Below are 13,012 nucleotides of genomic sequence, written 5' to 3' on the forward strand. Positions count from 1 at the left end.
CATCTTTGGAATAACTACAACTTTGGGAAGAGGTTCTTGGGAGTGTTTATGTCCTCTCTGTGTATTGGGAAAGACAGAACTGGAAATTAATTTGCCAGAGGTTTTAAACTGATTCTCATTTAATCATCACAACTCATCTAGGAGATACTTATATCATTATCTTCATTTTACAGACTAGGATCCTGAGGCTCCTTTAAGTAACTTGCCCGTGGGCACACAGCTGGTCAGGAGCAGAGCTGTGACTGGAAATCCTGAGATACTTTATACAAAACCGTGGATGCAAAGGAAAGTTTTAACTAAATTTACCACTGCTGCTGTGTATCCTTTTGTGGATCTCCATTCCCTACAAATGAGAGAATCAAACTCTCTAAGTTACTGAAGGTGTTTGGGACATATCATGAAAAGCAAATAAATACCCTTGTGATGAAAAGGAAGAAACTATAAATTAAAAAAAAAAATAACTTCCCGGTTCTTGGCTCTATACAAACTTGTATTTATGAGGGACAAATCAGAGGTTCATAGTTAAATACGAAAAATACATGCACCCCTAATGATTTTAAAATTCACAGTCAACTCCGATTACCCTTGAAAAAGGAATGTGACTATTTAAATCATGAAATCAAGGTCTTTTTCATGCACTGTCTGGGCCCTGGCTCTGTCACTCACTAGCTTTATGACACTGAAGATTTTCTAACCTCCTCATGCCAATTTCAACAACTGTAAAATACGGATAATTATTTTCTTCATGGGATTGTTATGAAAATTAAACGAGACAATCCATGTAAAATTCTTAGCACAGTGCCTAGCACATAAAAAGGAATCAAAACCATTAGCTGTTAGTACTGCTGTGTAATTTCTGTTGTTATTTTAATGTTGTCATTATTAACTGAAGGGCACATGCCCATAGAAATAGCTTCATGCCTTCACACATAACTATGGTCTGTTGAAGAAATGTTAAGATTTTAAAACTCCTTTCTATCTTATTTACTAGAATGGAGATCAAATTTGTTAATATCTATTTACAGAAAGATAAAGGTTCTGAAAGGAAAAAATGACTCTTGATCTGCAGAGATGTAGATCAACTGAGGAATGGAAATTATCCTAATTTCTAAAACCCAAATCTTTAGTGAAAGCATGAGTGGGAGGTTCTGACTGTTATCTGAGTCAATGAAAACCTCTTCTTAGTACATAGAGCCCTCTATGTCTTGCTGAGAATGTCAGAAGTGTCCAAAGGAAGTTTAGTGTTGTGGACGTGGCAGCAGATTGTCAAATAATAAATCAGCCTGCCCATCAATTTCTTTCCAGGCTAAATGCACATCAGAAGACATTCTGAGCCCTTCATTTCTGCCAAGGGGAATCACTTCTACTCCATGAGGACAAGTCTCCCATGGGAGAATGGTGCTTTCCCCACCCACCTCCTCTGTGGAAATAAAAATGATGATGAGGAGGAGGATGATGATAGCAGATGTCATTTACTGAAATTGAATCAGGTGTCAGGCACTGAACTAATCACTTTCCATGAATGATCTCATTAATTCTTATAACAAGATAAGTGGTATTATTATCCTCATTTTGCAGATGAGGAAACTGAGCTAACTAGAAGAGTCATAGAGCGAGTTAAGCTGAGAAGTCTAAACTCAAATCCAGATCTGTCTGATTCTGATTCAGCCCTTCTTTCCTATGACTAATTTATATCTGAAAAAAGTTAGCTCTGGAATTTGTTGCTATTATTATGCCAATAAAAATCATCACGAAAAGTCATTACAACCACTGAAGTTAAGCATACAACATTCTAGTGTTTTCGTTGAACCACAATTTGCTATGATGAAATAAACAAAAAGCAAAATCCCGGACGTCTAGAATTATACCAAATTCATTATTTAAATGATTTAACTTCATTATTGCATATATTTTATACACAGTTCATAAGGGAAAACTTTTATTTCTAATTTGGGAAATGTCCTGTAAGATAAACTAACTGACTTTTCAATATAAGTGAATTTAACAAATTGTCAATCCTTTCTAAGTTTATGTTACAATTTCCTTGCTACATTTTTTTTTAATTTGCTTTAAAATGCATTCTTGTTACAAAAAATCAGGTTAAACTAAATAAGGCTTTTAAAAGTCAGCAACTTCTAAGCAAACAGTAAGGCACATTACTTACTGTTAAGTAAAACAAATAGACATATGGAAAGTTTTGCAAACTCTTCATTATAAACAATTTCTTGTATTTGAGAGGCAGTTTATACTTTTCAAAAGGCTTTCAAACCTGGTATCTTGTTTACAGCTCACACAAATCTGGTGAGGGAGAGAAGGTTTGCATTAGCCTCACTTGGTCAATGAGGGAACCTAGAAACAAGGAGGTTAGCAGTCCTGACCAAGGGCACATGGCAATTTATAGGTAAAGCTGGGAGTGAAGTTTCCTTTACCCTCCTAAATCACAGAACACCAAACACTTGCACTTGGTGATTGTGTGTGTGTGTGTGTGTGTGTGTGTGTGTGCGCGCGCGCGCGCGCATGTGTGTGTGTGTGTAGGGGTGGGTGTGGATGTGTGTCCTGCCCTTACTCGGTACTTCTCTATAAAACAAGTAAAATAAAAAATGATCACTTATCATTCTTCAGGGGTTTTTGAAGGTCCCCAGGATGTGTCCTGGAAACCTTGGCCAGCATCTCATGACAGTGGGACGATTTGTCCCTACCCCCAGCCCAGATGTGTGAGACTGCATGAAAAAATGTCCCTCGGATAGCTTAAACCAAGGATAGGAAAAGTTGAACATTATCTACCAAAATCAACAGCCATAATATTCTGAGTCCCTAGAAAAATGTGCTAAGAAATTTTAACATTCGCCATCACCTGAAGTCAATTATTATGATCCCTGTTTTACGAATATAAAGCTGATGCTCAGATTGCTTAAATAACTTGCCAATACTCCTATAATGAATTCTTAGCAGAGCTGAGATTTCAACTCATGTATTTTAATTCCTAAGCCCTTTCTTGCTCCTGGTAAATGTTGGAACCCAATATTTTTGACTTCATCCATTTGGTCCTACACCGTGACTGTTCATCCTCAGCCTACAGAGAAGGTGCAGTGGAGTGTATGGTCCCTATCTGATATGTACAAACACTGGTTTAAAAGAAACATTTTCCAAAATTTTCATAAAATAATCTCATAAAAAAAAGAGAACATTAATAACTGTATAGTCAAATTAGTTAAAAATGTGACTAGGCCATCATTACACTATGTAAAATCAATAAAACAAGTCACTAATTTCCATGTCTCTCCCTCTTCTAACTTTGCATAGTAGAAAAAAGTATAATAGAGCTCTCTACAAATTCAGATTTGACAGATTTAGACATGACCTACCATTGAAGAAAATGCTTTAATATGATGACATTATACTTGAAAAAACGGAAACGAAACTATTTAAATTAAACTGAATTTCCTCAGGGAGGAAAACGGCACACCACATACCAAAAAACAAAAATGAAAACAAAACCTGAGACCCAAAAGGTCAAACGTACATGGATCCAACCCAGAGTGAGGAGATCATGTTGATCTTGAACACTGAATAATTCTTCTACATTCTCCACGTCACAATAGTCTGGTCCTGCAGACTGCTTTGGCACAATTACGTGGGTAATAGTAAATTCATTATGTGTCTAAAAAACAATTAGCAAAGAGAATAATCTGACAGAGGAGAAAAACATCTGACAGAAAAGGGAAAAAAAAGTCCTAAATAGGAAGGGCACTATTTTGCTCCAAGACTACAGAGTCCCATTACTTGCATTATCACCCTCTCACCCCCCATCACAATGCAGAAACGAAGTCTCAAACCGGAAGATAGATTATTTGTCAAAAATCTCAGTCAGTTGTTTGGAACTTGAAACCCATTTTCACAATGAAAAAAAAAATGTACAATAAATAGAAATTAGCATCCCAGACTAGCCCATGGAAGTTTAGTTAACAAATAATGTTTGATATATTACCTCTGTAATGGAAAAATCAGAATAAAATAATAGCAGGTTTATTTGAAGTGGGAGTTCCTAGTTAAATAATTCTGTGGTGTTACTGAAAGATATTTCTAAAGTTTATAGAGGTTAATGATCTTGTTTTTATTTTATTAATTATATATATTTTCGCTTCAAGACTTGAGACTTTCTTCTACCATAGGGGACTCACTGGAGTTTTCCATAATTAAGGTAATTTGCAATTAGATCAAGAGAAAGGAAAAATAAATTACCCCTCTCAGGTAAAAGAGCTGAAAAGATAAAGTAGTGAAGTGAGGGAAGGGTCCTTAGGTAAGAGATATTTATGCTGTGAGAAGCTGTCCATCCCTCCACAGCACATCCTCTTAGGGCTTAGAAGCCCTAAGACTCCTCTCTAGCCTCAGGGCTTTCCTGCAAACTGGGCACTCTTCCTTCAGCCTTCATTACAACTCTTCCCTCCATCCCATCCCCTCCTCCAGGCTAACTTGATGCATTCTTCAGGCCTAGTGTAAATATCACTTCTCAGAGAAGCCCTTCTTGACCCTCCCAGACAAGGTAAGTTTCCTAGTTACACATTCCCACGATACCCTGCACTCCCATTGAGAGCACCCAGCCCCATTTCTAATTAATCATCCGTCTGGTTCATTACAAACATTGTGTATAGGCCATGTGGCAAAAACTGTGGCTGTTGTAGGCTACTGAAAGCCAACACCTAGCACAGTGTCTGGCACATATAGGTGCTCAGTAAATGTTTGTCTGATGAAGGAAGGAAAGCAGGAAGGAAGGGAGGAAGGGATGGAGGGAAGAAGGAATTAAACTAAGGTCAACACATGGTCCTTGGAAGGAAGCATTCATAGCACATTGCCCCCTTGATAAATAAGGTGGCTGTGGGGAGGAAATAACAGGTCATTTTCCTGTGCTTGTCATCTACGCTTCCTCTCTCCTGTAGGAAAAGTGATGACGCAACACTGGAATACAGGAGGAGAACGTGTGTGTAATAAAACATATTATGTTTTCAATAAAACAACAGTTCCCAAGCTAAATGGTTAGGACTGAAAATGTGCCTGGACCTAGAAATATAGACTGATACCCAAAAGAGACTATGAAAGGGCACTTCTAAAGAAACATTACTCGTTTTTCTCACAAGTGGGAAATTAAATGCATCGTCTCTCTTTTATTTCCTTCTACTTTGGCACTGTCTGTCATCGGACATTCCTGATAAAATCTCCCATGCTTATATATGGCCTGTGCTATAACATTTCAGTTTGTTGAAACTACTGCCTTAAAGAAAACAACAAAATGCTAGGTTTATTCCACATGTGTCTGCAAAAGGGTAGCAAGATGATATCTGCCACAGATAAAAACAAGTAGAGGTAGTTATATGAATGTATGAAAAACTAACAATTTCCAAAAAACTTGACTTAGAAATCTGAAGACCTGTAATCCATCATTTTTTTAAACAAAGATTTAATCTATACTTTAATTCTTTACAACAAGCTATTATAACATCCCCGAATTTTATAATCCATTTTCTAGGATAATTCCATGAATCATGACAATAGTTCAATAAAATTAACACATGTTAATTCCATAATGTTTACAACTTTTAATGATGCTTTTATTCCGTTCTGCTTAACACGAGGACGTCAGTACTTTTCACAGTATCCTGTACAGAGAGTTATGAAACAAAGACCATACCAGTTTTCCACAGAGTATTCCACAGGTTTCTATTCCTCTCACTGTATTAGATTCTGCCAGCAGCAGAAATTTGTGGCAAAGATCTCTTGATAAAACTACACATCTCAGTCCTTCAACCACTAGATCTAAGAAACAGAAAAGGGAGAAGAAGCTAAAAAAACAAGTATTACATCTCATTTTTCAAATGTGTTTTTGGCAAGTGACTGCAAGTAAATATAAATATCAAAAATGAAATTATCATATACTTCACTTTCCATGTGTTAGTTTAAAACTCTTAAAAGAAAATGTTGACTAGAAAGAAGGTAAAATTACCCTTTGCATATAAATTATTTTATGAACAAGTGGCAAAGTGCAAACACCTTTATATCTTTGTGCTCCAGCTCAATTATTTACAAGTATGTGTGAGTTTCCCTTTGGCACAAAGCAGATATACTATTAAGTGCATTGGCTGCATAGAACACATCTCATATATCCTATAAGACATAGGATGAATATTCTTTATTGTGTTTCCCATATGTTACTTATATCTTTATGAAAGTTGGTGATAATCAAGTAAAAGAATGTTTTCAGAAATAATTAGCAGTAGAGGAATTTATAAAATGGTTGCCTCTCATAACTCTTTTAAAATAAATGAAAAAAACAAACTCAGCTGACAGACAGTGTCTGCTGGGAAGAATGCCGCATTCGATTTTGAAAACTTGCCAACACTGACATAGCAGTAATCAAGCTGCACTAATTGTTGGCAGAAACACATAATCCATTTGGAGGTTAACTATCCATGTGTACAAGATCCTCTTGGCCCAGGGAAATGTTAACCATTTAAATTCAAATTGCTGAGCAAAATTCTTGACAAACAAGTTTTTCAACATCTTTCTCATGTGTTTACCTTTAAGATTCATGATTCTTGGTTAAAATACATGAAAGAAAAAAATGCTTGGAATTCTTTTAAAATCTCTATACCAAGACTAAATACAGTCCCATTTATTATAGAGTCTGCTTGATCAGAGGACAAAGCGAAATGTTTTCTGAATTTTAAGGTACATATAGTAAAAGCCACATGGTACTGAAAGACTAGTTCTGTGTACATGTACACACGTGGAGAGGTCCTACCACAATTGATAATGAAATGAGAGCCTTCCCAGATGTTCCAGAAATATGGTTTCACTAGAAGAGATTTAATATCTCACAAGGACACATTTATTCACTTACTTTGAACAGCGCTTAGAGTGGCAGCTGGCTTTAAGGCCCTGTTGACAGGAGGAGAGTGGCTAGCGTAATTGGTTGCTTCACTTTTATTAGGTTGATCAGCAAACACATTCAGCAAGGAATTGTTCTGGTGTGTGGAAAAGCAGGACAAAGCACTCCCATCAATCTGCTCAGACAGCGCTGGGGTTTCCTGGCTTCGCATCTGACCTCGGGCTAATTCTTGCTTCTTGAGCTGATCTTCAAAAAACAGGAATTGCTCCGTTTCTAGCTGCTGCTGGCGCATCTGAGCGATTCGCTTTCTTTCTGCCTCTATCAATCTCTGATGCTCCAGCTTTTTGAGAATTTCGGCTTTATATTTGTTCTAAAAAAATGTGGTTGCCAAAATAAAAGGTTAGTTCCCAAGGCAAAGGCATCAAACTGGGATTAGACATTCAATCTCTAGAAAACAGAGAGACACACAGCTAGATACTATAATCTGCCCCCAGGGACACTTGTGTGACAGTGAGGAAAATACATAACATCACGGCAAAAGCCCCTTAATATGATTCAGGCAGCAGTTCTAAATCCACTCATATTTTACCAGAGACAAGCATGACAATCATGTTCCCTCCATTCCCCCGTGCTTTCAAATATTAGAAAATCAAGGTCAGGATGGTCTTCTCAGCCTGACCAACCAAATCATATGGGGCAGTATCTCAGAAATGGTTACAACACCCTAGACTGCACTGTCTAATATAGTAGCCAGTAGCCACATGTGGTGATTTAAATTTATTAAAATTAAATGAAATTAGAAATCCAGTTCCTCAGCCCTGCTAACTACTTTGTAAGTCCCATGTGGCTAGTGGCTCCCATATCAAAGTACCACATAGAACATTTCCATCATCACAGGAAGTTCTATTGGACAGTGCTGCCCTAGAACCCTTAGCATTCAACTCTAGAACCCTTACAGCTGGAACTTTACGGAGAAGGGGGATCACTAAGAAACAGTTCTCAAAATGTGGTCCAATCATCTCCAGCAGAACAAACCAGGAATTTTAAAATGAAAGATTCCTGAGTTCCCTAGTCTTCACAAAAATATCTGGGCAATATTAGGTGAGAAAATAGAAATGTTTAATAAGCTCCTCAAATATTTTGATGAAAACTAGACTTTGGGAGCTACTGTAAGGCAGTGGGGGGAGGGACACTGCTTACAGCAGCACTTTGATATGCACATGAGCCACCCTGGGTCTTGTTACTGGCACCTTCTGATTCAGCAGGTCTGGGGTGGTGGCTGAGAATCTACGTTTCTAACAAGCTCCTGGATAATACGGTTGCTATCTGTAGCAAGGGCTTAAAGGTGTGTCTGTTCATCTCGCCTAGGCATAAAGGCTGCCACGCTACTTCCCCAGAGATTCTACATGCCATACTATTGTGGACTGTGAAGTCACAGGTATCACCAAAGGCAGACTGTGCAACAGCTGCTGAGGCCATTCCCCCCAGGGAGCTCCCGAGGGGGTGACCGGACACACTGCTGAGTGTAGAAGGGAGACTTAACTGGGCTTTTCTCTCCCTTGCTTTCTCTGAGCCTCCAAAATCATTTTTATTTTCCATAGTTCAAATCGAATCATCAGTATCCACACTTGAGGGAATCTTCTGATTTCCCTCTGTCAAAACACCTCACTCGAACCTGACTTCTGGCTATGCCCAAAAAAAGTTGAGTTCTGTGACCATGTTCAGAGTTAATGAGAGTGAACGGAAGTGAGAGTCGATAAAGGTGACAACTTCCAGAGTGCATAAAACATAAACAAACAAACAAGCAAAAATGACTCTCATAATAATTCTATAAACATTAAGATTTCATGTTTTGAACTGGAGTATCCTACAGACTGACTGGTCAATTTCTTCTTTCAATATCTTTCAGTCTTAGACATCATTATCATTTTTGCTCTTTATTTTAAAGAATCCAGAGGCCACCACCCTTGGGTGATACGATTATACTTCACTCATATGGTTAGCTATTATTCCACCTTGATGTAATATTGACTGTAATATTCAAGAATTTAATTCACATTTCCAAGACCTACTTAATTAGATGCACCAGAAACCATATACTGCTCTATCTCCTATTGCCTCCATTCATCGGTAAAGAGCAGTCACCTGGCTCAAAGGTTGCACTGGCGAGAGTTGGTCAAAAAGCTCTGTTTAAAACACTCTAGGAAATCTATTTTCTAAGGCAATGCCTTAGTAGATGTTGTAAGGAAATAAAAATACCACATCTTTGGTGCAAGTGCTTAATCTAGACATCAGCATGAATTTTTTATTGGTGTTACATCACTGCATCTTTAATTTTTAATTTAAATGTATATGACATTTGAAAAACTCATATGAAAATGAAATTCAAAAAAATATTTGCACAGAAAACAGTCATGAAATAAATGTACCAACTGAACTTACTTTGCTTTGCAAATATTCTTGGTATTCTACGTTATATTTCTTTAAAAGGTCCTTTTTCAATTCATCTGTCCTTGGGAATGCAATCTCCTTCAGTTTCTTTTAAAAATATATATATACATATTGATTAGTGGGATTTTCAGTATAGTCTTTCAGATCATCAGCTGAGAAAGAAAAACAGCTGGTATGTGTGTTAGAAATCAAGACCCAAGTAGCCAAAGATGATGGTGAAAAAATAATTCTCTCTTTTTAGGGCTCCAAAATATAACTTCTCAGTAGGGAAGGGGGAAAATATCTCCTTTGTAAGACCTTTATTGACTCCACTGGTTAGATAAGTATTTTGTTTAGATAGGTACCCCATTTTTAGGTAGTAGATTTGCACATTGCATAGTACGTTTATGTATGTCATCATCGTTAGAAGGGACATTGAAGAACATGATAGATAGGGATCCCTAGGCTTGACAGACTGTAAAAATCACTGAGGTACTTTTCATACAAAATATAGATTTCCGGGCCTAATCTCAGATCTACTGAATCAACATGTTTATTGAAAGGGAAGTGGCTGGGGAATCTGATCTCAAACACCATCCTAGTGATGCTTAATGGCCAGAAAATCTGATCTTAGTCGAAGCACCAACTCCTTCCCCTAACCTTTTTAGAGATGAGGAAGCAAAGTCGTAGACAGAGTAAAACGCTTATCCAGTATCACAGCTAGCCAGTGGCCGTTATGATTAGAATAAAAAACTCCTGCCTCTAGCCAGGTTCTTCCACTAAAATTCTGTTCTCTCACTCCTTTGTCACCCATCCATCCACCCATCCATTATCCAACAAGTATAAACAAAAAATTCTACATGTCTTTGGAGAATTTTTTTCCTGTGAGTACAAATAGCAATAACTCTAAATTAGAGTAAGAGTCACATTGGTAGCCTGGGACCTCTGGTTTCCCAACAGAACTCTCTGAAGTTGAATGAACAAGAGTCTTGAGGGGAAATACTACACAAAGGCATGAAAATGAATGACCTTTTAGATCAGTGTGTATCGAAATAAAAAAAAAAACAAAAATGCCCATTTGACAAAATTTGAATTCTGCACACAGGTCGCCTCAGCCCTGACATAACTGGTAAGAGTGCCTTTATTCCATCAGATTATGGTAAGATATCTTTCGAGAGTTATTTAAAATTTCATACTGTGACTGGTTTTGTATATATTGTTTATCTTCCTTCATATAAGATCAATCCAAACTATTTAAGAAAAATACATGAAAAAATATATTAAAAACATTATTTAAAAGGACATATTCTCAGCTAAAGATATTTGGAACTATATATGTAGCCTATTCAAGATTATTTCAGGCCACCCCCTAAACAATTTGTTTTCTATTAGGCTAGTACTGTAAGAAAAAAATAACTAGAACTCTGTGGTTCTCTTAATAATCAACAGTGACTTAGTTTCGGAGTTCAGGACTGCACGGAATAGTCAAAACCAACAAGTATAAGGAAAGACAACCATTTTCTTAATCTCCAGGAGGAATGGTGAAATAATTCCTTCTTCACGCCACAAAGTGCTTGAGCACATTCTGGATCTTTTTCTTCCCCCTCACCACCCCCCCGCAACACCACACCTCAATTTCAATTAGACATCCCACAGTGGCTCAGTAATGATATTTAATGGTCTAAGAAGCAATCGAAATATCATGGCTAATGGAATGATTTAGTGTTCTTAAAACTCTCAAGAGGATGACAGAGGAATGAAGGAAGAGGGGGTGGTGAATCGATAATAATGGATACTTGTGAAGCATTTGATCCCACCGGGGAGAATCGACCCCGCAATACCTTCATAATGTCCTGCTTTTCGGGTACTGCGCATTGTTGGTAATCTCGATGGCCGGGAAGCTTTTCTACAAATAAGCTAGAGAAGGAGAAAGCATGTCCTTAGCATTATATGATAGCAAAAGCTCAATTATGGTTTGCAATATGAGAATGAGCCTCTTTCTCAAAAAGGACATGTTTCATAAATTATTTAACCTTTATTCATTTCACCCGCCTTTCCATCAAATGTTGGCATTGAATATGATTTTGGTGTTATAGGGTAGTTAAGCTCAGCAAACTAAGCACTGAGGTAAGAGGGTCAGGCTGCTCCCTAAATAGACTATATAATTTTGGTTCTCCTCGGGTCCTGGGTACTTAATCCCACCAGAGCACCATCTTCCTTCTTTGTGCAAGTGGCAACACAGATCACATAAAAATGTACGACTTTGGAAAATCAATGTAATACCTTCTCACCATTGGAAAAGACTCAAAAGACCACTGATGAATCTATAGTGCCATAGTGTATATATCCAAAACCCTTAACTGAAAATTCGTGACTAAGAGAAGTGACAGCCAGAATCCCTAGTAGAATGAATGGATAGTGCTAGTCAGGAGGTAATTATTTTTCATCACCTTTTTGAGAAACAAAGGATAGCAGAAGTAAAAGAAAATCCCTAGAGTAAGCCAGGTGCATTACCTCCAGGTAAAGTGAAGATACAGCTTCCACAAGAAATTGGTTCCATAGGTTTTTCTTACTGATGTATATCCCCAGCCTGCAGAATAGTGTCCAGCTCATAATACACGCTCAATATTTGTTAAATGAATGAACAGCCCTTCTTTGATAGATCATGAAGGGCTTTAAATACTATTTTTGGTCAGTTAATATATACTACTCTAAATTCCTGGTATTCTGATGTTTACAAATTGCACATCGTTCATCACCTCACCTATCATAACTCATTTCTCAGATGAGAAAATTAAGACTTAAAGAGGCTACAATGAATTGTTAGTTGCCTAAGGATTTTTAAATAGAATAAAGTTACAAACATTAGGAGTTGAAGAAACTTCAGAGATATTTGCCCATAAGTCTTTCATTTGTAAATATGGAATTAAGGCCCAAGGAAGAAAACTGAATTACGAATTATCACATAGTTAATTACTGAAGAGAATTCAAATACTCTGATTACCGAGTAACTCTGCATAGTGGCCTTTCCCCTTTACCACACTTAAATTACAATTAAAATTTTGGGGAAACATTGCTATCAATGACAATCGATAATCTCCAATTTTATATTTATTGCTTAACTTTCTAGAAATAATTGATTTTCCTAGGTAGCCTGAATGTGGCCAACCATCGATTTCTCGAATGTTCTCAGGTTAAGTCCCCAACTGAACTAGAGAAATTAATCAAGATGTGACTTTCGATTAAAATAAAAATAAGAGTTTTGGCTTAAATTAAATAATTATTTGTAACAGATCTTCAACCAGTAAGCTGGAAAGCTGGTTAGAAAATCCAAATCCCATTTATGCTAGCTCTTAAACTAGGAAATGTTACTAACAATATCTATCTAAGGGGCTGTATATTTGCATATGGCTATTTTGAGGTAGCCACTTTCACTCAACATTTTGGAAGCTTTTATATATGTAGCATTATCGCACAGCTAAATAAATTGCTTTAAAAAAAAAAGCTAACTACTATGTGAAACTGGCTGCTATATTCTATTCCTGAATCGGACCCCTCCTATAACTGCCAACTTATCCTCCAGTCTCAACCCATCAAATTAAATTTTTAAAATATTAATGGCATGTTCCAGGTGCTGTAAATGGAGCTGCAGAATTGTTCCTGCTCTCATAAAGTTTACAATTCTTTGGGGGTGGCGGG

General features: G+C 37.1%; 1 protein-coding gene across 1 annotated transcript in view; it reads right to left on the reverse strand.

The window, feature by feature from the left end:
• The window catches only part of STAMBPL1 (STAM binding protein like 1), a 44,072-nt gene that overhangs the window by 2,340 nt on the left and 28,720 nt on the right, over positions 1-13,012 (reverse strand). The window contains exons 4-8 of the mRNA XM_006925972.2: positions 11,155-11,230; positions 9,326-9,421; positions 6,896-7,253; positions 5,687-5,811; positions 3,524-3,661 (exon numbers count right to left, since the gene is read on the reverse strand). Coding sequence (XP_006926034.1) covers positions 3,524-3,661; positions 5,687-5,811; positions 6,896-7,253; positions 9,326-9,421; positions 11,155-11,230 — 793 coding nt within the window. The remainder of the gene's footprint in view (positions 1-3,523; positions 3,662-5,686; positions 5,812-6,895; positions 7,254-9,325; positions 9,422-11,154; positions 11,231-13,012) is intronic.

The sequence above is a fragment of the Pteropus alecto genome, unplaced genomic scaffold, assembly GCF_000325575.1.
Source record: "Pteropus alecto unplaced genomic scaffold, ASM32557v1 scaffold88, whole genome shotgun sequence".
Taxonomy (NCBI): domain Eukaryota; kingdom Metazoa; phylum Chordata; class Mammalia; order Chiroptera; family Pteropodidae; genus Pteropus; species Pteropus alecto.